At 37.1% G+C, this 27,430-nt stretch overlaps 1 protein-coding gene across 1 annotated transcript in view; it reads right to left on the reverse strand.

The window, feature by feature from the left end:
* CSMD1 (CUB and Sushi multiple domains 1) overlaps positions 1 to 27,430 on the reverse strand; it is a gene marked incomplete at its 3' end in the record, with an annotated part of 609,346 nt that overhangs the window by 479,181 nt on the left and 102,735 nt on the right. The window contains exon 4 of the mRNA XM_079909493.1: positions 6,623 to 6,710. Coding sequence (XP_079765619.1) covers positions 6,623 to 6,710 — 88 coding nt within the window. The remainder of the gene's footprint in view (positions 1 to 6,622; positions 6,711 to 27,430) is intronic.

A 27,430-nucleotide genomic window follows, 5' to 3' on the forward strand; every position in this document is an offset into this window, starting at 1 on the left:
GATATAATTGAGATATAATTGACTTATAACATTGTCTAAATTTAAGGTATATAGTATGATGATTTGATACATGTATATATTGTGAAATAATCACTATAATAATGTTATATATAATAATGTTAGCTAATGTATCCATCACCCCACATAGTTACCATTTTTTTGTATGCGGTGAGAAGTTTTAAGATCTACCCTCTCACAACTGTCAAGTATACAATAAAACATTGTTACGTATCATCACCATGCCATATGCTAGACCCCAAAACTTGGTTCCTTTTATTAGTAAACTGATTATTTCTTTATTTGATGGGGAAAAAATCAGGCTAAATAATACAATAATCTCTTAATAACAGTAATAATGAAATCTATATTTTCCTCCTGTTATTATGATTAGCAATGATGTACACAAACTATCTAGCAAATAGTAGGGATTCAGTGCCTAATACAGAATAAAGAAAAAACTAGTAGCTTATTTCTCTGTAATAATTATATTCCTGAAAATTTACCTGTAAATCAAAATTTTGCGTATCAAAACAACACTTACCATTGCCTTACAATATGTAAATATACATGCATTTCTTATATAAAATAGAAGGAAATGACTTAAGAAATATTTACTGAACACTCGCTATGAGCTGAGAACTACGCTGGGCACTGGGAATGAAACAATGAACAGAACCAAGTCCACTCCTTACAGAGCTTACATGCCTGTGGGAGAAAGAGCATAAACCTGTGTTATGTGCAGTGAGTTAACACTGTAAACACAGGCAGGTATAGTATCTTGGGTCCTGCTCAGTGCTGGGAAGCAAAAGTAAAGCAAGGAAAGCATAGAGGGAGTGAGGGGTGTGAATGAAAAGTGTGTTTCAGAGACTATGTTCAGGAAGAGGCACTGGCGCCAAGACTGGAAGGAAGGGAAGGCTGGATCATTATAAGATCTGGGTCATCCACGATCAGCATTTAGTAAAATATCTCTTATGCTATTATTATATATTGTGAGGATGGACAGTATCAACACATCATGGAAAACATAAATAAATAGAATCATAGAAATAAAGAGCTAAAGGGGAGAACTGATATTAATCAGTTCTAATATCAGAATTTCAATTGATACATCTGCTCCAACTTTAAAGTATAATTCAATTTTTCCATTATAGCAAGTGGAAAAAAATAGAAATCAAGAAAAACATTCCAACAAGCCAAGAAAGCAGGTGTATGTACATGATGGAGGGAAGGAGAGCCCCCTCCCCACCCAGATACCTCTCCACCATTCTCCCCATCCACGGAGAAGACTATGTTCTCTCACTGACACCCTGAACGTAGCAACAATAAAGCCTTCAGTAGCTTACAATTTACCCGTGTTTCCCTCATTCCTCCATCATTTAAAAAATAATTCAATGAAAGAACTTAAAATCAATTCTTAAGGAAAATAACACCATACTTATTTCCTGGTTTATACACAATCTCTAAGTACAGTTCTTAAATATTTTCACGTAAGAAGAGGCAGGTAGCTCTGTTGTCACTGAGACTGAACTACAACAGAGAAGTAATAAAACACACCACAGCAATATTTTAATAGATGTACATAATAAAATCATCATTGTGTCACAAGAAAAAGAACACAGTTGAAGGTGGGAATTAGCAGAAATGAGCATCAGTTTATCAAGAGACTTGGGTTATAGATTTTTTTCTGTTTCTCACTGATTGTGTAGTTTTCCATTATGTACCTCAGTTTCTCCTTCCACCTGGCACCTCTTAACTTCATAAAGTGTATTATGCAAGATGCCTTGGGGAAAAAAGGGGGTCTAAGACATAGCAACAAAAGTTATTAACTTGAATGGTGATATACAAATGTCAATAATATAAGTTAAATATTTAGTTATGAAGTCGTAACTATCACTCTTTCAACTCCCAAATTCCATTTTGAGCACAGGTCATGTTTTAAGAAAATGTCATTGATCTATTCTCTGACCAAGGGTGTTAAAACTTAATTGGTTTAGCGGAGTACTAATGAGGCTATGATGGTACATCCCTAGGGATAGGCTTGTTAGCTTCAATTTAATGCAATTCAACAAAAAAATAGTGTCTACCCTGTGGTGGGCACAGTAATGAGAAATAAAATAAATAATCCTTCCTCTTTCCTTCAGGACCTCATGATCTAACATGACAGAAACACACATCTAACATAAATATATGTTTCTATCATTCTAAGATGAGTCTAAGATGATAGAAACATAAATGGGTGTCACAAACACAAAAGTGCTGGGAAAAGTTGAAATAATGGGATGAAGCAAGGCAGGAATGTCCTGCAAATAGAAGCCACCTGTGCAGGTGGAGAAGGGCAGAGAAGACTGGGATACACAGCACCTAATAAAAATAAATCCTAGGGAGGACCATGGAGCATCTGCCAGTACTTCCCAAGTTGGCCTCTCCAGGCTGCTCCTCTGTTCTGTACTAGCCTGCCCTACACTACTTGTGTCTCTGAGAACAACCATCATGAGAACAACTGAGAATAACCATCATGGGTGGTGTAGGTGGGGCAGGAAGGAAAACCATCCTTGGTGAAGAATGTGACTGGGGATGGAAAGCAGGAAGACAGACCCTGAGGGTACAGTGGCTAGTCTGAAGAGGAGGGAGTTTTAGGATAGGTACTGCAGCTCATCTAAGTCTAGGGTTGCTGCTAAATGGGGTTTGGCTATGAAGGTTACTGAGGGAAGTTCATATGAAAGAAAAGGAGAGACATCGGGAGGTCCCTATTACATATTACATACGATAAAAGATTTTAATGATATATCTTAGGATTCTAAATGTACATAAAGAATCTGTAACATGTGAATGTATGTAGTGTTTATATAAATATATAATATTTATCTAATATATATGAAGAAAAGTGTAAGGTCTCGCAGTGAGTAGCATGGCTGCTGCTAGCCAATCAGAATGAGACACCCCTCTCAGTAATCAGGTAGGACAAGTTATCCCTCGTGCTGAGGAGAGGCAACCCCAGGCTGAAAGGCATGGCTTTGAACACTGGGCCTCAAGGTCGGATTTCAACCGTATCTTGACTCCTCACTTGGCTGCTTTGTGATGTCCACACAGCACACCTCTCTCCAGGGGTCCTGCATGATAGGTGTGAAACCATTTAATCATTGTCATTTTCCTTATTACAAACCACTAAAGTCAAACCTTATTATAAAGTTTGAGGTCAATAAGATTCAGTTTCAAATCTCAGCTCTAACCATGATTGGATACCTTATTATGTTGAAATTCTGAATTTCAACAGCTGTATTTGCAAAATGGGAATAATTATATCTGCCTGTACATAGGCTATATATCCTACTAGCATAGGAAACAGATGAATAATAAATGCCAGTATCCATCCATAAACTCTCCATCTCTACTCCGGCTCCATCCCTTATATATTTGTATTTGAATTGCTCCATCAATCTATTCATTAATATTCAGTTCTAATGAATACACTCTGTCTTTAAGAGAGCAACTGATGGTGAAGAAAATTGTCAGAAAATTGTCCATGGATTGATCTAAATTCAAATAAGAAAGCTTTGTATTTTAGGCTTCATTTATTTAGAATTCTTTATAGATAATACTGGAATGAATATTTAGATTTTCTAGGGAAAACAAAAGATTTCCAAAGAAACAAGAATAATAGTATAAATAAAATCAGATGAGGAATATTTTACCAACCTAATAAAGTATACTCTTTTCAAACAAAAACTGCCCCAAATTACACATAATTACAGTGCTAACTACAAATGAATTCCATCCACTCATCTTGACAATGTTGGTTATTAGTTTGGATTATATGTTAGTCATTCATTTTGATTATAAGAATTTAGAAAGAACTGAATTGCCTTTCATTAAAACCAGTCTCAAAAAGACTTTAAACAGTTAAGAACATCCCCTTTCTCCGTTTAAAACATGAACGTTTACAGTGAGCTTATCATATGCTAGGCACATCCACATGTCATTTCAACTAATGGGCCTAAGATACCTTTCCATAATGATGAAAATCAGAATGCTCTCCTGCTAAGATCACAAATAAGTCAAGAATGTCTCACCAATTCTATTCAACCTTGTAATATAGGTCCTAGACAGTTCCTCCAGGAAAGAAAAATAAATAAAATACATTCAGATTGAAAAGAAAAAATAAAACTGTCTTTATTTGCAGTTGACAGGATCATCTAGGAAGAAAGTCCTATGAAAAAAAAGTTGTAGGAACTATAAAAAAAGTTCCTAAAACTAGCTTATCACAGTTCTGTATATATACATATAGGTATACACACACTGTACACTCATAGATGGCAAAATAATAATATTTACATTTTAATGTAATTTTATAGAAAATTTGATCTTTATATTATATTATTCAATTGCCATAAACTTGGAGACATGTAAACAGCATAGAGATTCCCCAGAAAACTAAGAAAGTGAAAGATTGAAAGTCTCAGCTGAGATACTCTGTCCCTTTCTTGACTCGTCATGCACACACCCAGCTGGCTTTCCCCCCAGACACATCAACACAGCCCCAATGGCCAATGCTTATCCTGAGTTAAACAGCTGCAGGAATAAGGCTGTTATAAGAATGAGATAGAGTAAAGGCCAGCATATTCACCTCAGATACTAATAAAATCCTCTTTTCTTGCCCTCGTGCTAAACAGATACTGGCCCTGAATGTTTCTGAATTCCTTGCTAACTTTTGAAGATTAAACAGTTTCTCTGGCTCTCTTTACCATACGATGCAATTTGAACAGTTTGCACAGTCAGACAAAATTTAATTTGCTTTGTTTTAAAACAGAGCTCTGCCACATAGACCAAGGAGGTTTCTGAGTTTCAGGGATGACAGAGTGCTGGATGGGCAATCTCCTCATACACAAGTGCCTTTGACAAACACCCTTTGAGTTCCTTTGCACCAGGCACTATTCCAGTCACTGATGAGGCAGAGACAATAAGATACTATCCCTGTCCTGCAGAAGCTTAAGTTGGGTGGAAGAAATGGATGTGCAAAATGCATAATGCAGAGTCACTGCTGTAACTCTAATGGAGGGATATGTAAGGCTTTTGGGAAGCAAGGTTTGAAGAACACTTTCTGGTAGGAGCTGACTTTTGAGATAAGAAAGGAATACACAGGACAGAAAGCTCCATGGGTTCTAGCCAAGAATGTGTAAATTTCATCTATTTGCATCATTTTAAGGAGATCAAATTCTTGAATGCCTTCAACTGACAACTACTTTACATTTGAAATCAGCAGTTTTCTTTCTTAGCTGACCACCACACCCACTGGACACAACAAACCCCCTGGGGTGCTAATAACTACTCATAATCACTCTTGCCCTGGGGAACTTCCTTGAGCTGAATGGAGGAAGCCAATGATGAAAGGCAAGGGTGGTGGGTCTAAAATGTAAACTATTTGTTCCCTGAAATTCCCCATAGATTGAGACTGAAGCTAATCTCCAGTTAAAATCAACTTCCTGCTCAGCTTTCTACTCTGATTCTACCCTTTGTTCCCCATAACCAGAGGTCACTTTTCCGAAAACCACTTGAATAAGAGTCCCCATCTCAGGCTCTGCTCCAAAGGAACTTCAACTAAGATACTAACACCTTAATGTACACTCAAAGTTTGTGATATTTAAACTGCAAACATTCCAATTGTCTATTCCATTTGCAACATGACAGACACTACTATGAAGTCAAAAGCATTTCAGTAGCACAGCTATACACTTTTGTTTCCTTTCCATGTAAAAAAATTATATATCATTTTACCTACTTCATTACAGCCACCCTACAGATAATTTTATTATTTTTCTATCCTTTAAAAAAAAACACTGCTACTCCAATTTCACTGAGTAACATTTCTTCTTCCTTCTCTAATAGTATCACTACTTTCTTTCAATTTTCAGCTCACTTTAGTAGGCTAAACTCTACAAACATCTTTTCTTGTTTCTTTCTCAAAAATAGTGAGATTATAAGAAAGAAAAACATATTTCTTGCTCCCCTTTACTCTTTGATTTTGCAGCTTACTCCTAATACTAGTATCCATCTTGTAAGTTGGAAAATGTTCAATTTCTTGAACTAACTGAAAGGAATGCAAAAATCTAGAAAAAAAATCACTATTATAATCACTACTACATTCATAATGTAACAACTATAAAGCATTCTCTAGTAATCATAATCTAGTAAAATGAATCATAACATCTTCTATCATAAATTGCATTGACTGCCACTCACCTTCATTATTATAAAAGTTTATTTAATGAAATAATTATGAGGCTATAGTTAAATTTTTGTAACATCTATTTTTTAAAACACTAACAAAAATGCATTCGAATATGGGAAGGTAGCAAATTAAAAACAGAATAAAACCCCTGGAGACGAATTTTGATCATATCCATATAGAGTTAAATTTTTAATAATGGCTTATATACTGAAAGGTACAAACTCTGGAGTAACTGGAATTTTTCAGCACAATATGTTTTAGAATTCTACAGATATTATAGATGCATAAAAACTGAGAAATTGTATCTTTAAATCAAAAGGAAAAAGAATTAAAACTACAAGATGAAATTATATATGTGTTAGAAAATAACATGTTATTGTTATTGTTATCTCCTACCTGAAGTCCGAACCTGTTCTTCTGCCGTTTTCTGGAATCCCAGGATCTGGACACATGTCAGAGACCAAAGCAACACCTCCCTGAGTTACTGTAATAGAAAGAAACATTATTACATTTTCATGTAGCTGTTCAGAAAATATCCAGATAATAAATTTACATTAGGTAGATTTGTTTCTTAAATGCTGATGCCTTAACATGTGATTTCTTTAAGAATTAAGATAATTTAGCTAGATTAAGATAAACCTATTCTTATTCCTGAAAAACAGACTTCTTACCCAGGATGCCAACAGCCTTTGGTTGAAACTCTTTCCTCTCTTAAAGAAGTCTAAATTTAATTTTAAAACATTTTCTCATTATGATCACCTTTATGACACGTTACAATTAATAGCATGATGGGAAAAAAGAGCACCATGCCATAAATACCGTAGCTTATATAGAAGAAAGCTTTCATTCATTCCCATGGTGAAATGGAGATGTTAATTATCTATTAAGATCTATACAAGAACCTGCTGTATAAAAAATATATATATCTATAAATAAAACTCAAAAATTCAAAAGAAAAGATCTATAGAAGAGATATTTTAAATAAAATTACCTATTATATTTTAAACCTCAAGCATGCTTATCATTGAAGTAAAAAAAGTAATGGTCTTCTTGTGCAGATGTGATTTTTTTTTTTGAATCTGTTTTATAAAGAGCCTTCCCACCTGCTGGGATGTTGCACAGTCATAATAGTTTTTAAAGGATTCATTTGCTTGTTAGAGTGGCTGCTACTCCAATAACTATCCCACTCTATCTAATTAGTGTAATCCAAACAAGGCAATTCCCTCTTTCTTTCCAGAAATTTGTTCAACGGTGGTTGTGACTCAATTCAGTTCAATGATGCTTGAGAGGAAGCCAGCAGGAGTGTTTCTGGGGAGACGTTCCTGTTAGCTCATAGGGATCATCTCTTTTTCACTCTGGACCTTACCATGTTTGAATTTCAAATGTGTAACTGTTGGTACCATCTTGCTACAGTTCAAAGATGGAGGCAACAGCATGAATAGAAGAGACTGAGCAAGAACCAGGGCCCCTGATATCATAGTTGAGACAGAAACATTGACCAACTCAGAAACCTACACTAGCTCTGAATATCCTGTTGGATGATTCATATATTTCCTACAATTCAAACTCATTTGAATACATGATTTTATTATTTGCACCTGAAAAGCATTCTTACAAATATAAATATGTTCACATATATTTTGAATAATACCATAAGAAGGAAAAAAGAGTCTGGGTAGAGAAATCCTTAAGCATTTAATTAAAACTATGCATAAAAAATGCACTAATAATTATAGCAAGATTTAGTTTTTATTGCTAAATTAGGATGAAACTGTGATATGGATATAACCCTTCATTAAATACCAATCTTACCACAATATAAAATTTTCTTTCCTAAGTATTTAATGTTCTCAATTGAAAAAAATAATCCAGCAAGTTCGTCAGTGAAATGAGAAGATGGTGGAATAGAAGCTCCAGGCCTCCTTCCCCCATTGAAACATCAGATAAATAACTACGGCCAAATAACTTTGTAGGAACCCTGAAAACTAATCAAAGATCTACAGCAACTGGCAAATGTCCAATGAAGAAAAAGCCACGTTCATAATAGTGGTAAATTTCAGGGAATTTTTACATGCTTTTGTCCCACACCTTCCCTGACATGGCACTGGTGAGAGGAAGGGGCCCATTTCCTGGTTCCCTACCAGAGAAGGAGGACCAAAGAGGAACTTGTTTACAGTGTTCTGGCCTGTCTGTGAGCCCAGTGTTGAAGGACTAGTTCCTGCCTTGCCTGAGTCAGGCATAGGCTGGGGAATGGCAGCTGGAGGCCAATAAGACAACAGTGGACACTTGGCTATAAAAACTACGTGGGGACTGCAGAAAAGCAGGCAGGTGTGGGCAAGAGATACAGGCAGAGCAATACTGCAGAACACAAAAGACCCTGAGAAGAGGCTCCAATGAGGCTCTTTGGGGAATCAGGATATTTTAAAGCAGCTGGGGGAGAAACACACAAACATATACCCAGACCCAGACAGAACATGTGAGCAGTTAAGACCTGAGAAGACCTTAACTTCTTCACCACAGGCTGATCTCGAGGCTCAGTGGCCCACTCATTTGTGGAAGTCTCCCATACCACTCTGCAAGACTGGGAAAGGTGGCTCTTTCTTTGAAATGCCAACTTTTTAACAAACATCACAAGGCATGCAATAATACATGGGAACATGGCCTATTCAAAGAAACAAAATTAATCCTGGCACTAGTCCCTGAAGATATACACAAATTGGACTTATTAGACAAAGATTTTTTAAAAACTATCTTAAATATGAATCTGAGTAAATAATGGTTGTACACCTCTCAAATTTCAGAAAAGACATAGATATACACTTCCAGGGAGCTCAATAAACTCCAAGTAGAAAAAACTCAGAGACTCACAGTGAGACACATAATCAAACTACCAAAAGACAAGGAAAGAATCTTGAAAGCAGAAGGAGAAAAGCAACTCATCACAAACAAGAGATCCTCAATAAAACTATCAGTTGATTTCTCAGCAGAAATCTTTTAGGCCAGAAGGCAGTGGGGTGATACACTTAAGTGCTGAAAGAAACAACACCGTCAACCAAGAATTCTATAGCCAGCAAAACTATCTTTCAAAAATGAGAGAAACATTAAAACATTCCCAGAAAAACAAAAGCTGAGGAGTGAATTACTACTAGACTTGCCCTATTAAAAAATTCTAAAAGGAGTCCATTTTCAACTTGAAATGAAGGGGCACTGGACAATAATTCAAAGCCACATAAAAATACAAAGTTCTTTGGTAAAGGCAAATATGGGAAAAAAGTAAAAAAAACCAAACTGTTATTGTAATTTTGATTTACAGCTCCACTTCTTAATTTTTATAGGATTTAAAAGAAAAATACATAAAATAATTACAAATCTATGTTAATAGGTACACAATACAGAGAACATAATTGTGACAAATAGCAGTTGGAAAAAACTGTAAAGGAGTAGATTTTTGTGTGTGATTAAGGTTAAGTTGGTATCAATTTAAGACACACTGTCATAAATTTAGGATCTTATGTGTAATCTTCATGGTCACAACAAAGAAAATATGTATAGAATAAACACCAAAGGAAATGAGAGGGAGTCACGTGTCTCTATAAAAAATTAACTGTCAGCCATAAAAAGGAATGAAATTGTGCCATTTGCAGAGACATGGATGGACCTAGAGACTGTCATACAGCATGAGGTAAGTCAGAAAGAAAAAGAAATATCATATATTAACACACATATGTGGAATCTAGAAAAATGGTACAGATGATGTTATTTCCAAAGCAGAAATAGAGACACAGATGTAGAGAACAGACATATGGATGCCAAGAGGGAAGGTGGGGGTGGGATGAATTGGGAGATTGGGATTGACATACATACACTAATATGTACAAGACAGGTAACTAATAAGAACCTACTGTATAGCACAGGGAACTCTACTCGGTGCTCTGTGGTGACCTAAGTGGGAAGGAAATCCAAAAAAAGGTGATATATGTATATGTATGGCTGATTCACTTTGCTGTACAGTAGAAACTAACACAACTGTGTAAAGCAACTATACTCCAATTAAAAAAAAATAGCTGAATGCAAAGATAGATAGTAATGACCTACCACCAAATCAACTGCCATCAGTCTGATATTTCTACTGCTTTTTTCTCCAACTCCATAGTTTCACAGTCTGTATCATGTGCTAGGGCAGGTTTCTCAACCTGCACTCAGCGGTCTACTAAAAGGTCTCTAAAATTTATTTTCTAAAAAGATTCTAGTTTTAATAAAAGTTCAAACCCCAATGCAGAATCTTACTTCCACCGTATTTTTTCTACCCCCATCAATTATGTGACTCCCACATTCCCCCAAGCAAAACAGTCATTGCTGTGTCAAATGAAGCCATTTTCTTCAAGCTGAATGGCCATCACTGTTTCTATCAGACGTAGCCCACACTAGTGTGGTTCTCACTACACTATTTTAGAGTACCAAGCTGGTCTAAAAAACAACTTAAAGGCTTAGGAAGGTCTATTTCTATTCTGCTTTTCTGTTTTTCTCACATGGAATAGTAGTTAAAAATAAATGACAAATCGGAGGTACCCATGCAAATCAGCTCAAAACACTCTGGATCTTTTTTAAAGTAATGTCAAAGTTGCCTACTTATTCAAAAAAGGGTACTTAGTTGGAATTCTTTGAGAGCACATAATGAAACAGATAAGTCTGAACAGCTTGCAGATGGCAGAAGATAACAAAAAAGTGATGAGAGATGTATGTAAAATATGGCTGATTTTCTGAAACAGAGATAGGCTTATAATGGGATGATAGAAAAAATATGGTAACAAACAGGTTATGCACAAGTAAACAATGAGCTCCACAAATCCCAACTACCTATTCCATCAGCATCATGAGCAATTAACTTCTCTGAAAACTGAAGCTTTAAAGTTGCAAAGAATCATGGAGATCCATCTGTTTCAAGCAGGATCCCAATGCCTCAGAGAAACATTTTCAAGAGAGGAATCACTGGGCTTAACATCATTTTAACTCTAATTTTATGGAATTATATATCAAATCTCACAGGACATATGCCATAGATATTAATAAATATATGAAACTGCAGTCAAAACCTTAGAGTTTAAAATCAAAACTGGAGTATTCCATAGGTAGATTAATGACCCATCATTGACAGTAAAGCAAGATGTAAAATTATGCAAGTGGATGAACAGATATAAATTAGACGGTTTGTAAAAGACTTCGAACGAATTTAGATTTAAAATGTGTAAATTATATTAATGTATATATAATCAAGTGACTTTTTCAAAGCATGCTGATTCACACTATCTCATTAGACCCTCACAAGTTTCTTATGAGATATGTAGAGCAGTAAGGAACATGCTTCTCCCATCAAATTGTAACCAAGCAGGAGCCTATGGGGCCTTCCCTGGACAGATGCCCCCATGTCCTCTGCCTTCTTCTTGTCTGTAGAAAACTTTAGCCTCCGAGACCTTCCCAAGTTCCAAATAATAAATTTAATCAGAGAAGTGAGAAAACACAGGAAGAAAGGAAAATGGTCAAGCAAGACAAACTAGTAACACTTTAGCCATTAAACAAAGTCAAGGACTTTTAGTTCCTCCTCAAGAGTTATAAAAAATATTCTGAGCCACGTCCTTTGAGCTGTTTTGCAGATACCGAAACCCCCACCAGGTGGGAGAAATTAACTGCATGCTGCCCATAAGCACATAGACCCCAGACCAGTTGAAACCAGAAGGTTGATGATGTTGACTCCCGATTACCTCACCACCAACCAATCAGAAGAATGTCCACGAGCTGATCATGGATCCCACAACCCACCTCCCCTCACCCCGTTTTTAAAAACCTTTCCATGAAAGACTTCAGGGAGTTCGGGCCTTTTAAGCACTAGCTGCCTGGACTCCTTGCTTGGTGCTCTGCAACAAACGCTGCATTTTCCTTCACCACAACCCGGTGTCAGTAGATTGGCTTTACTGCGTGCAGGTGAGTGGACCCAAATGTGGTTCAGTAACAAAATTATCCTGTTCTTTGAGGACATGTCTTGTGACTGTCAATTCAAATTCAAAATGAACTTTTGCTTTAAGGAATTATATAGCTAGACTAGTGCCCTAGCAAAGGAAGCAACTAACACAAAAGAAGTATAAACAACTACTTCTATGGTAAAGGAGACCATAAACAAATTAGTGGAGACAACATTTACATTAGTGAAACAATCAGAAATCATTGTAAATGAAGTGCTAAGAATAGTGATGATGATGATGATGATGATGATGATGATGAAGATAATGTAAAATTAAACATTTACTCTTGGCTAGAAACTCCAAGTATCATTTACACACATTCTAAACTGAATCCATACAACCATCCCATGAGGAGATAATGTTAAACCCATTTTCCAGGAAAGGAAACTGGGGACAGAGTTACCATTCAATTGATTACAAAGTCCAGGTTCCTTTGCTTACATTTCCTGCAGTAAGCTGATGAGACATTTTATATTAAAGGGCTTGTAAATTGAAGTGAGGCTTTTAAAAGTAACTTTTTAAAATTCTTAATAATAAAATTCCTTTTATATTAAAAATGAATATAATATATGGTCCTAACCATAAGGCTTTAGTTCAAATACCATCTGGTGGTAGTTTTCCTGCAGTAAAAAGACCAGATTCACAGGCCTTCCACACGATGCCATGAGCCACCTCCAGAGCACTAGAACAATGAATTGACTTGAATATTAAATCTTCCATGTAAGATGCCATTCTTTTATGATAAAATTTAGTTTATATACCTTTGAAATAATCATCCAAAATAGAAACCATTTAAAGACACACATTTTTTAATGAAACTGCTCCTGTGCTGTATTAAAACATATTTTTACTGTTGATATTTATTTCTTTAGAGACCTAAAGACATGTTTCAGCTGTATCAATTTTTGAGACTAATTCTTATCATTTTAAACCTTCAGAGAGGTGACATATGCTTCTAGTTGCATAACAGTCAGGCAGGTTGTTACACAAAACACATTCTGGGTGAAATTCCTTGATATCAATATCTCCCCTCTATCAATGACCTTTAGATGACAGACACCCATGCTAGGCATGTGTTTGGGGGATACTGTAAACTTCAGGCTTTTCTGCTATGATCAGTTTGAAATAAGTCAACACTGACATTTGTTCCTTCAACATTTAATGGACTGGCGCTGTACTGAAATGAAAAGCAACACCTACTTTTTAATACATTTCCCCTTTTTGATTTGCAAGAGGTTTTATCCCTGCAAGGATGAAGCATCCGTATTACTCCTTCCTCAAAAACTAGTAACTTGATTAAATGTTCATTTCAACAACATTTTGATATTGTAGTAATTTCTTTCATTTAGCTATAACAGGATTATTTTCACTTAAAGGGCATCGCATGGGACATTTTTACATGCATTAACAGAATTTTGGGTACTTTTCTCTTTCTACTGAATATTTGCAGTCTTTACCAGTCACTGGTTTTTTGTTTTTGCACATATAGGCAAGCTTTACAGAAACAGGTTAGCAAGAACTGTTGACGTTTTGATAATAAATTCTCATCGCAACATTAGGGTTTAAAATGGATAGTTTACATAGAAATAAGTTGTTAAAAACACATTGCTTTGATCTGCATTGTTTGGACCTCAGATTAATGGATGGACAATGAAACAGCCCACAAACAACTGGCCTTGTGTGTGAGAGTCTAGGCTGGATTTTCCCAAGTGTTTAATTTAATACAATGCCAGACATTTTTGTCTGGACTCTCTCTCTTTTATCATTACATATTTTAATTCTCTGACTTTTAAAACACTAGAAATTGAATGCCTACTATAATAATTTTCATGTCTTGATTTTATCCATGTTCTCTTATTTCCAATTCTAAGGCCATAGTCTTAAACTATCTCTTAGTTTACAGTAATTTATTTTTAACTCATATTTTAGCTTCTAATGTAATAAATGCATTATTGAGAAACTCTTTCAAGAAATTATTAATGATTCCCTACTCTACAACAAATGAAGACTATTTGGCCGGCATTCAAAACCTGTCTTTCTAACATTATTTCAACTACTACCTGCAGGGATCTTATGGTCCAGGTAATTTTAAATACTCCAAATTCTCTCACTATTAAGCTTTTACTTTTCTTTAACATTGCCTCTTATTGATTTTTTTTTTTTTTTTCTGACAGAGGCAAAAAACAAGTAGGTTTCTTATAAGGGCTATAACATTAATAATTATCCTCCAACTGCTAAAATCACCATGGCAGCAAATATTCAAAGAGGAATTATTTTCTTTATGTATCTTCAAGTTAAACCAAGATGTTTATTTGGTATCCAAATAAAATGAAATATAAGAATATGTTAGTACAAAATCAGTATAAATTCACAGCACTGAAATTTTTACAAGATCCCTGAGAGTTGTCCTTATGGCTGTCCGATTCCATACCGTCCTTGAAGATGTTTACTTGGATGTATCCCGGCAGCACTCAAAAACCCAAAAGAGATGTCTCGGACCTCCACTGGCCCCCACAAATGCAGAGTGACCGTCACCCAGGGACTAAGCTGCCTTAGCTTGAGGTCTCACAGCCTGTCACTTCTGCTCTAGTCTCTTTGTGAGAATTTAAGGACTCTGGACTTAGGATTCATGAATAATTTTTAGAGTCTACTCAGAGATGTCTTGCAGGATACCTAATTATTCATGGTCTTCTAACAGTAAAGATAGCATTTGACCAGGTCAATTTATATTACTACTTTGCATAGGATCTAAAGTACTAGTCTAATAACCTTGAAACATGAGAGAAAAGGGGAAAAAAAATCTCAAAGTCAGTGTACAGTATAATTGATTTCAGGATTTTATATATATAATTACTTTATATTTAAATATCAGATATTTAAGTATTTTATTTTAGAGGTAATACATTTAAATTCTAAAACCTTATTTGTCAATTAGTAGATTTAAAAAATAGGAAATATTAATTATCTAAGTAATGAGTACCCATAGAAAGTTTTTATCATAATAGTTTATAAGTGATTTCAGAAGTTTGTATTTAAGTATATTCTAATACAGTAAATATAAATGATGTCAGCACGTATCATATACTTTATGTATATATTTATTTTTTCACTTATACACAGATTACATATATATTCATGTTATTAAATAATTTTTAAAATTTAAATTAATTTAAATAAATATTAAATATATATAAATATTCAACCAAATATATATTAATAACTATTATTTGTTTATACAGGATAGTTAAAATATATAAATATTAACATTATTAAATTAATAACTATTATTTGCTTACACAAAACGGTTAAAATATATAAATATTAACATTATTAAATTAATAATATTTAATATGAATGATTTGTCTATCATATATATTTTTATAACATACAACATTTATTAATATTTGTTTACAGGGATACTATACAATAAGAGAATGCTTAGTTCTTCTTTATGTATTCTAGCAGGGCAGAAATGTTAAATTCTCTGATTGAGAATTTTTGTGATACCCATAGTTTAAAATTAATAATATATCAATAAATCAAATTGATATGGTCACTCCTAAAATTCTCATTAAATCAAAATCTGTGTTTGTAATCTCACTCTGTACCTTATTCAGATGTTTTGCAAATGTGTAATTAAGAAACAGAAATGATTTTTTGACTATTATAAAACAATTCTTGCAGAATGCTAATGGCCATTTTGAAAACACAGAGCTGCAAGGTATTTGGGAGAAATAATAATTAGTACACAATGATATAATATGTGCATAATGCTTCAATTTTACACATTGTAAATTATGAATTATAGCTCTTTAAAGACATAATGGCATATCACCTCCAGTACTGAGATCATAGATACTAAAAATCACTGAAAAAACTATAAATTACTTAAAGTCATGCTATAATTTTTATTTATATGGTCTCAACTGAATATATCACACTGCTTTTCCTTTGTTCCTCATTATTATAGATCTGCAAATATATTTTTTTAACATCTTTATTGGAGTATAATTGCTTTACAATGGTGTGTTAGTTTCTGCTGTATAACGAAGTGAATCAGCTATACGTATACATATACCCCCATATCCACTCCCTCTTGCGTCTCCCTCCCACCCTCCCTATCCCACCTCTCTAGGTGGACACAAAGCACCGAGCTGTAGATCTGCAAATATTAAAAGAGTAAGAATCTAATATTAATTAATATTCTATTCATTTCTACAAAAATGTGTAAAATTTAGTTTGTATAAGGAATTATGCAATATTAATAAAAGAAAAAGGGGAATCATGGCATGTGATGTATTATGGCAGGTCTTTTCATATTTGTTACATAATTTAATCCTCATAAAATCTCTGTGAGGGAACTGTTACTTTTTCTGTTTGAGAAAGGAGGAAAGTGGAGTTGGAAGGTTAGTTTGCATATCCTATATATTTAGCTGATAAATCTTCAGGGCCCATGTCATTCTTACTACATTAATCCACTTTTTTACTCTCAGCCAAGAGGGCGTCTTTCAAGGAAGTTGTAAGTGACAAATTGTAAAACTGTAAGGTATAAGTAGTGGTTGTATTTTGTATTTCTGTTTTGTCTTATCATAATGCTCTACGATGAAAATACGTTCTTTAAACACAAAAAAACACATGTGAAAGTGAAACAGAGATCTTCTTTTCCATGTCCTCCTGCCCACATGCCTTCCTCTGGGAAACTTCCCAGCCCAAAGTCCAGCTACGACCTTTCTCGCCTTCCTTGTCTACCAGTGTGGGCCAACAGTGGGTATCTGGCCCAAATCAGGCCATGCTTCCTGTGAAAATAACTTACAGATTTGCATTTTAAAAATATATATCTGAGCCCTTACCATTGACTTTTTTGAGAGCTGTAGCTCTGATGTATAAAAGACAGGAGGCAGTTAGTGGAGAAAGCTGTGTTTGAAAGGGTACCACTATGTAGTCTGCAGGCGTTAGGTGACACAGCCAGCCAAGGAGAGCAGGAGGAGCACAGGCTCAGAGGGGGAGCAGCTGGACATGCAGGGGTGGGCTTGCAGGCCTTCCGGTACTGAGAGGAGATGGAGCAGCCTTTCAGAAAGGAGCCCACACACCTCTGTTCATCATGTCTTAGCTCTTGAGGGAAACACTAAGAAAGTAACCAGTCCCAATAATCATGGCTCCCTAATTTTAGTACATGTTTGTCCTAACAAGGACACTCTTTTCCTTAAATGATTCTGGTAACCAAAAGGATCTAATTTTTTTAAGTTATCAAAAATAAAGAAAAGTAGCCAACATCCTGAACACTGACAACATCAAACGCTGGTGAGGATGTGGAGCAACAGGAACTCTCATCATTGCTGGTGGGATGCAGGATGGTGCAATCACTTAGGATGAAAATTTGTGGTTTCTTATAAAAATAAACACACTCTTACCATATGATCCAGCAACTGTGCTCCTTGGTATTTACCCAAAGGAGCTGAAAACTTATGTCCACACAAAAACCTGCACACATATATGTATGATAACTTTATTCATAATTGCCAAAACTTGGAAGCCACCAAGATGCCCTTCATTAAGTAAATAGATAAATTAACTGTAGTACTCCAAAGAATGGAATATTATTCATGAATTTAAAAAGCCATGAAAAGACGTGGAGGGGCATGTCTGGTTGAGAGTCTGCCTGCCGATGCAGGGGACACGGGTTCGTGCCCCGGTCCGGGAAGATCCCACATGCCGCGGAGCGGCTGGGCCCGTGAGCCATGGCCGCTGAGCCTGCGCGTCCGGAGCCTGTGCTCCGCAACAGGAGAGGCCACAACAGTGAGAGGCCACAACAGTGAGAGGCCCGCGTACCGCAAAAAAAAAAAAAAAAAGATGTGGAGGGAACTTAATTGCATATGACTAATGACAAAAGCCAATCTGAAAAGTCTACTACATACAGTTGACCCTTGAACACCATGGGTTTGAACTGTGTAGGTGCACTTTTAGGGGTCCACCTGTATGTGGAAGTTTGTTTTGAATAAATATACAGTTATCCCTTCGAATCTGTGGGTGCCACATCTGTACTTTCAACCAACCTCAGATGGCAAATTTAATACACAATCTGAGGTTGGTTGAATCTGCAGATACAGGATCTGTGGATATCAGAGGGCCAACTATGGGACTTGAGCATGAACAGATTTTAGCATACATGGTGGGTCCTGGAACCAATCCCCCATGGATACCAAGGGACAAATGTACTATACACTTCCACCTATATGACATTCTGGAAGACACAAAACTATGGAGACAGTGAAAGATCAGTGGTTGCCAGGGTTCGGGGGGTTAGAGAGGAGATGAATGGGCAGAGCACAGACAGCTTTCAGGGCAGTGAAACTACTCTGTGTGATGCTATAATGGTGGATACATGTCATTATACATTTTTCCAAACCCACAGAATGTACAACACCAAGAGTGAACCCCAATGTAAACTACAGACTTTGGGTAATGACGACGTGTCCAGATAGGTTCACCCTTGGTAACAAATACACCATTGGTGGGGGCGTTGATAGTGCGGGAGGCTATGCATGTATGGGGACAGGGAATATGTGAAAAATCTCTGTACCTCCCTCTCAGTTTAGTTGTAAAACTGCTCTAAAGATGGTCTTTAAAAAATAAAAGAAAAGATAAAAGAAAGAAATAAAAGAAGGAGGAAGAAAAGGGGGAGGGACTGCAGGAAAGGAAGAAAAAGAAGAGAATGATGGAGGGATTAAGGAGGGGGAAGTAAAGGAAAGAAGATAATAACTCTAAACTTTTCTTGAAGGACTTGAAAGTCTCAAGGGATAGATGAATTCTGGTACGTAGAGAGGAGTTGACGGGCTGGTGGAGAGGGGGCACCCCAGGCAAGGGAACTGTGTGAGCAAAGGCATGGAGGTCAGAGTGGATATGGAGCGTTCACAGAACACAGTAGAAAGTGCTCTAAAGGGGAAGGAGTTATACTGAGAAATACAGAGAACCCAAGTCAGGAACTGAGGCAGATGTCAAACCACGAAGGTGCTTTTGACTGAGATTCCTCTTTTTTTAAATTGACGTATAGTTGATTTACAATGTTGTGTAAAGTGATTCAATTATATATATTTAATTATATATATATTCAATTATATATATATAGTATATATATATATATATACTTTTTCAGATTCTTTTCCATTATAGATTCTTAATGACAAGTAGTCTCACTTCTTTCACGTATACATTTCACAGGACATTCAGATTATCTTCTTCTTCATTATGTGTATGTACATGTGCATGTGTTTAGTTACATGTAGTTATAATCTGAAACTTAAAATATACACTACAGGTGGTCCCCAACTTACAACCGGTTTTGAAACGGAGCAGGACCCCTATGGTCCTTGCCCTGCCATGTCCTCAGCCTGCCTTCTGTCTGTGGAAAAACTTTAGCCAAAGAATAAGTTTAATCAGAGAAGTGAGAGAATGGAGAAACAAAGGAAAACAGTCAAAGGAGACCAAATGATAATAGTTTAGTCATTAAGCATAGTCAAGAACCTTTACTTCCTCCTTAAGGGCTATAGATAATATTCTAAGCCATATCCTGTGAGCTGTTTTACAGATACTGAAGCCTCCACCAGGTGGAGGAGGATGACTACATGATGACCAAATTGAAGCCATGACATAAGCTACTCCACTTCATATAGTTCTGAGAACTGGACTCAAAGAAATGGAACTAAAGATTAACTGTACTTAAAATAACTATGCTGTTCTGCTCCCACCCTCCACCTATACAACCCTGAAACTCCCCTTTAAAAAAAGCCCCTATCCCCTGAGCAGTAATCGGGAGTTGGTTCTCAGACAAGAGTCCACCCTCTCCCGAGGTTGCCGGGCTCTGAAATAAAGCAACCTTCCCTTTCCTACCAACACTTGTCTATTGAAAACTGACTTTCAAGTGGCGAGCAGCAGCCAGACCTGGGTTCGGCAACAGTCTGACTTACAATTTTTTGACTTTACAATGGTGTGATAGAGATACACATTCAGTAGAAACCCTACTTTGAATTTTGATCTTTTGTGGGCTAGTGATAGGTGGGCAGATCACCTCTCATGATGCTGGTCGGTGGCAGCAGCCTCAGCTCCCAGTCAGCCACGCAATCATGAGGGTCAACTGCCCACGTACTTAGAACCATTCTAGACCCAGATATCCGTTCTGTTTTTCACTTTCAGTACCTTATTCAACAAATGACATGAGATATTCAATACTCTTCTGTAAAATAGGCTTTCTGTTGGATGGTTTTGCCCAAGGCTAGTGTTCTGAGCATGTTGAAGGTAGGCTGGGTTAAGCCATGATGTTCAGTAGGTTAGGTGCATCAAATGCATTTCTACTTAACCATATTTTCAACTTGTGATGGGTTTATCAGGACATAACCCCACTGTAAGTCAAGGAAGATACATATATATATATATATATATATATATATGGTCAAAAATATTTATTTTAAAATATTTTCTTTAAACTTTGAATTGGATTTTTCACTTTCTTAAATGGTAAATACTATTAGAGTACACTTAACATTTTTATGTTTCCTTACAAAATCAAACTTCGGTAAATGGTGAAAAGAATAGTATTTAGGCTAATTTGGCAATATCTTTCACGCTGAAAGGACACAACATAATTTGTGATAAAGGGAAAACAGTCAGGTATCATTATTAGAGGATACAAACTGAAAAATAAGATAGAAGGCTCGTGTTAGAAAAATCACAGAAATTTATTGATGAGAAAATTAAATAATGCAATCCAAGTCCTGTATTTTTTAGTTCTGGAGAGTGAAGTCCAGAAAGGTTAAAGTGACTTTCAAGGTGTGGTGGGTGGCAGAACTGGGATTAAACAGAGATGCTCTCAATGCCTGTGGGACCTTGGGCAAGCTTGCTGTTGAGCCTTTATGAACCTCCACCTTCTCACCTGAAATATCTGCCATGCAATATCATTGTGAAGATTTAGTGTCTTAGCTTTGCAATACGCCAAGCAATCCTCAATAAAAAAGACTGTTTCTACCAGTATTTGTTCCTCTCCTCTTTCTGCTGTAAATACCTTGGGCTAAATTATTTCCATGTTTTTTTTCAGCTCTAATGTTTCATGAGTCTGTCTCTATGTTCCCATCCTCAGGGAAATTTCATTGAGGGATGTTAGTTATTACACAAGTTTACTTTATAAAAGACTAGGGAAATGGAAAATACCGCTGATAGACACAGAAAGGATACAGGTAAAATGATATTATACCTGAAAGCAACATGCACTTTTCATAAAGTAAAAAAAGAAAGATGACTTGCATAGTGTAAGCAAAGGCTAAGAGATATAAATTTGGAACTGTCATTCAAAAACACAGGGTTTAGCGTCTCATAACTCAAACAAAGCCAGTTACATTGGAAATCGTGCCTTTCAACTTAGAAGTAAGTGGATTTGAAATTTTGTTTTCACAGTATTTATAGTTGTTTCTTACAGTGCTATTGTGTTACGTTTAAAAGCCAGCAAGAGATGTTAACATATTTTTTGAACTCTGTATTTTCATTCGTAAGAAGCAAACAATTCAAATGATTGGTTTTTTGATATGTTAGAGTAATCAAAATCACCAAGGAAATAACACTTGGAAATAGAAATAACAAGTTAATTGTGGCCAATTCCATTTAGTTATTCACCATCCACTCAGCAACATACTGATTGAACACCCAGGGCAGGGAGCCTCTGTGTTAGCCTCTGGGGGGTTTAACAGAAAGACCTCACAGAGAAAGCACAAAACAATAAAACCCCAAAGTAGTACTCACTGTTACACACTGGAAAGGTGCTATGGAGAAAAGAAGTGAATAGCATTAGAGAGAGTAATGGAGAGAGGGAAGAGAGGATCAGACTTAGGACGGGGTACGGGCTGGCCCCTGAAGGCGAATGACGCTTAAGCTGGAACTTTATTAAAGCATGACTGGAGTTAGCTAAGGGCAGAGTGAATATAATATCCCTCTTGGCCAGTCAACCGCAAAAGTTAAGCTCCTTAGGATGGGAAGATATAGGGCCATTCAAAGAACCGAAAAAAGAAGGCCAAGCTGCCCATCTCACTGCAGCTTGAGAGGAAGTAGCAACCAAGTGGGAAACCACTGAAGACGCTTAAGTGAGAAGGTCTGACTTATGTTAAATACTTCGTTTGGGTCCTCCCAGAGGACTGGGCAGACAGAGGGAGGAAGCTTTGATGTAATCCACACAAACAATGGTGGCGGCTTGGACGGGCAGGTGACTGGGAGATGGAGAGCAGCATACCGATTTTCACTGTTGGAGATAAAAAGGAAATGACTTTGTGATTGGTTAGGTCATAAGGCCTGGGGAAAAGGGAGTTATCTGTCTGAAGGGACCCATCATTTACAGTGGTGTGGAATGCAAGAGGAGAACAGATTAAGCTCGGAAGGGGAAACATTCCATTTTTGATCTGTTACACTGAAGATGCCAACAGACAGCCCAAGGGACAGGTCAGCTTGTCTGCTGGATCAGGAGAAGTGATGTATTCCAGAAGCATGGGACTTGTTTTTATACAGGTGATATTTAAAATCAAGGAAACCACCGATGGGATCTAGAATGAAATTCCATCACTCTGTCTTACCCTTGAACAACCCAAGCACGCTTCTTGGCATGTGCTGCTCCTTCTGCCTGAAATACCCTTCAGCCACATCTTCATATTCCTGCCTTCTCAGCACAAGGACATCAGTGCAAGGTCACCTCCCCTGAGAAGCCTTCCATGAGCACCCTAGCTAAAGCAGCAGCCTCCCCACACCGTTCTCTCTCTCAGTGGTCATTTTATTTTCTTGAAAGCACTTAACACGATCAGAAATTATATTAGTTATTTATTTGGGACATAAGGTAAGCCCCTTACATAATGTAAGTCCCTTGTGGTAAAGAATTTTCTGTCTTGTTCATTATTCTATCCCCAGAATCTGTACAGAGACCAGCACACAGTCGGAAAACAATATAGCTTAGCTGATGACTGATTTGAGAAACAACAGAAGCCAGCCTCCAGTTGAGTCTGGAGTGGTTTGAACATCTTGAGGTCAAGAACAAGCAGATAAAACAGCCAGGGAACTGAGAAGGAGAACTCAGGGCAGCAGCCTGTACTGTCGGGGGAGGTAAGATAAGAGAATTTTCCAGGATGAAAATTGTTTGAAACAATGCTAGGAAGCCAAGTAAATAGAAGATTAAAACATATCCACTGGTTTGGCAACACTGGACATTATTGGTGATCTCAGCAAGTTCAGAATAATGAGAGATTGAAGCCCTCAGGTGGACGGAGGGAATTTAACTGTTCAAAGGAAATGTTCTAGGTACAGCTCTTGAGTAAATAAAAGACTCCCGAAGAGATTTTTCTGCCTTAGGCGCTAGCAGGTAAACAAGTGTCCTGAAATACTTAACCTATCTTTAAAACTTGAATTCTCCCCTGCTCCAAAGATAACCTGGCTTCCTCTATGGTAGACCAAAAACATAACCACTCATGGAGAGATGCCTCCTCCTGTCCTTCCAAACTGCAGCTCAGTAGCCCTTAAGTTACAAATTGCACACGTAGAGAGAGAATACTGATTCTATAACCATGGGTAAATTCACCGTTCATTTCTCATTATTTATATAAGAATGCAAGTATTTTTCCTTCAGATTTTGTTATTATTGTTTTCATCATTACCAGGAGAAAATTAGCAAGATTTTTCCTTAAAGTTCTCAGTAGAGAAAACTAACCTAATAAAAATGCAAAAAGATACAGCAAGATTAAAAGTACTTAGGCAACTTTAAAAGGCCACGATGTGTAGTGCTAGCTTTTACATGTGTGGTGATGTAACCATTTTATTATCGAAAGGTCAAGTCTTAGGTGTTCAACAGTGCTGGTTAGAGGCATCTTTCATCTCATCAGTTACAGCCCTATTTTGCTCCTTGGATCTTCATTCCTAACGGCCTCATCCCCATTTGCCCTCACTGAGTTATTGAACACAAACTAAAGACTGTCCCTGGGGTATTTCCATCTTAATAAGAGATTACTTTTAGTGAGAGAGAAGTACCAAAAGCTTCTAGATAAATCTCAGTTAATCTGTAGTGATCAACTCTTAGACTGTGATGGGGGTTGCAGATGGATTAGGGCAAGCAGGAAGCCTCTTTTCAATGCATGCAACATTCAGTTGACTCTGAATCTCCTGGAATTTCTTTTAAAAATAACTACTTAAAATGACTGTAATGCAAGTAATTCATTTCCATAATACTTAAACCGGGAAATGACTTCAATTAAAAAGGTGAGAGCATACATGTGTGATCAAGTCTCCTATACGTGCTGTGTTTCATTCCTGTCCATCTCCCTGTGCTTTCCCTTTCCAGGTACAAAGAGGGCGCTGTCTAATATCACTCCTTCTTTAGAGGCTGCGTTTCTCCTGAGTCATCTGCTTTAAGACAGAAGCTCTCAGAGAGGGGCAGATGACGAAATGAAGCCAGAGGCTTTAAAAATTATAATTATCGTTTCAGAAGTACAAATTCCACTCTGAAAAGAAAAACAAAAACACTTTGATAAGTGGGTTCTTTCAAACCCAAGAGCTATGTTTCCTTAGTGAATATCCTGTTATCCAGGGCACGTAGTTTAAAACTACGTGCCCTGTTGTACCCAATCACTCTTCTATTTAATAGTCGCTGACATGTTTTTTTTTTCCATCTTCCTCTAATTTTCTATTACTCAAGAAATTACAGACTGATAAATCCTTGAAAATAATATATAATGAACACTTCTTTTCTCATAAAACATGACTTAAAATGTCTATGTAGAGTATGATATAAATTACAGTGACAGTGAAAAATACCACCCAAAAGTATGTTTATAATCTATAGCCTGGAGGTCCAGCAGGTGGAGAGACTCAAGACGCATTGTGTAAAAAGTATTGTTGGTTCCATATATATGCGTTAGCATATGGTATTTGGAGGAGGGGGAAGCTGGGGGGAAGTGAGAGTAGCATCCACATATATACACTACCAAATGTAAAACAGATAGCTAGTGGGAAGTAGTGGTGTAGCACAGGGAAATCAGCTCAGTGCTTTACGACGACCTAGAGGGGTGGGATGGGGAGGGTGGGAGGGAGGCTCAAGAGGGAGGGGATATGGGGACATATGTATGCATATGGCTGATTCACTTTGTTGTACAACAGAAACTAACACGGTATTGTGAAGCAATTATACTCCAATAAAGATGCATTAAAAAATTTTTTTTAATTTTAAGAAAATGGTATTATTGGGAATGCCATATTTTCTTTCAGATGGACAAGTTGGAAAACTCGGTGAGATTTGACAGTTAATGGATGTTTCTTCCCCTCACATGAAGCAAATAAAATCTGACGGGTAAATCTAAGCCTATTCCCAATTCAGAATCAAAAACCAATGCAATGGGATCAAAATATAGTGGAGAATTGCACTGGTTGTACATTCACACAAAAATCATATTTCATCCTTAGCCACTAATAGCCATTCTAATTTTGAAAAGGTATATAGATATTTCCTAATTAAAAAATATAAATGTTTTAAAGGTACAAATTTTCCAAAATTAAGAGATAAAAATATTGTATGTCCATCTGAAAACATTCAATTATCCTTAAATTAAACATGAAAACGTTGTGAAAACATTTACTCTGCTTTCAGCAACCATGTGTGCATCACAGTATAATCACCAGATACTATTTCTTAAGGACCTACTTGATGCACAGCATGCAAACAGCTACACGTATTAAAATACTGTGCAGTGAAGATCACAGAAACAAAGGAAACAGATATATTCACTCAGATCTATCTGCATATTTAAAATACATAGAATTGAATCACTCCATCGCAAGAGGATTTGGTATAAAATATGAAGATGAATATGTGTGTCCCTTATCAAAAACATCTCTACATAGTTTTCATCTGGCTTTATCACCAGTACAGTGGAAGTCAGCAGGTCTGGGGTATCCCCACCTGCACATTAAAAAGTCTGTCCTTGACCTGTAACCTCTGAGCCCTTGGAATGTCCTGCCTGATAAGAGTGCCTTTGTTGACCTGGAGGCCTTGGGCCACAGCAGGGCATCTATGCCTCAGTGTGATTATGGTGGGAGCCTCCGGTCACGTAGTGGGAGCAGCATGACTTCTGCAGGGGCTGGAGACTAAGGGGAGCCGCGTGGGGGGTCAGTCATGCCTCTGTGACTGACACCAATCAAAACCCTGGACCCCGAGGCTCGTGAGCTCCCCCCGGCTGGCGATATTGCAGGCATGTCATTGTAGGACATTGCTTGGAGAACACAGTTCCACGGGAGGGGATACCTGCAGGCTGCCTCCTGGTCTCTCCTGGACTCTGCCCTGGGAGTTCCTTCCCTTCTCTGACCTTAGTCTGTTCTGTTTGCTGAAATAAACCATAAAAGTATAATGGCTTTTCTGAGTTCTGTAAGTCCTTCCAGGGAACTGTCAGACCTGAGGGCTGTCTTGGGGACTCCCAAACCACATTCCCAACTAAGAAAATAACAGGCATGATAACCACTCTGCTTAATCAGACTGCCTGGTTCACAACCTGATCTAAGGCACACACCGCTCAACTGACTACCTACCCGCTTTTTTCCCTGTCTCTCCAAGTCTGAGGAAAATCTTTAGGAGTCTGCGTAAGGCAATCAAAGCCATCTTATTTACATAATCAGCTGTACTTGAGGAAAGTACATGTGACTTAACATTGGCCATAAAATGTGAGAGAAGTCTTTGGCGGAAGTGTTCTTTCTCTCAAAAAGAAGCATGATACAGGGGCATTCTTCCTATTCTTGGTCACTGGTGCAGAGAGGTGAAGCCTGGAATGGCCGTCTTGCAGCTGTGATGGGATTAGCTCACTCAGTGAGGGTGGCAGAGAGGGTCCACTGACAATGTGACTGGGTCCCTCAATAATAGACCTAAAAAATACCCTCCTTGCACACTTCTACATCCATGTGGTGACACATTTTGTTTAGTGCTGAAGCTAGTTTTGAGTTCTGTGATTTATCTTATGTTAAGCCATGTGATGCTCTGCAGTCAGAAGCATCCTAACTGAAAACTGGTTGCCCCACTTGCTACCCGAGCTTCGTGGGGAATTTTCATAAACAATGTATATCTGAGATTCCTCATCTGTAATGTGAGGATGGCGATTATACATACTTTGGAGGGTTGTTGTGAGTTTTG

Source organism: Stenella coeruleoalba (assembly GCF_951394435.1).
Source record: "Stenella coeruleoalba genome assembly, chromosome: 21".
NCBI classification, from domain to species: domain Eukaryota; kingdom Metazoa; phylum Chordata; class Mammalia; order Artiodactyla; family Delphinidae; genus Stenella; species Stenella coeruleoalba.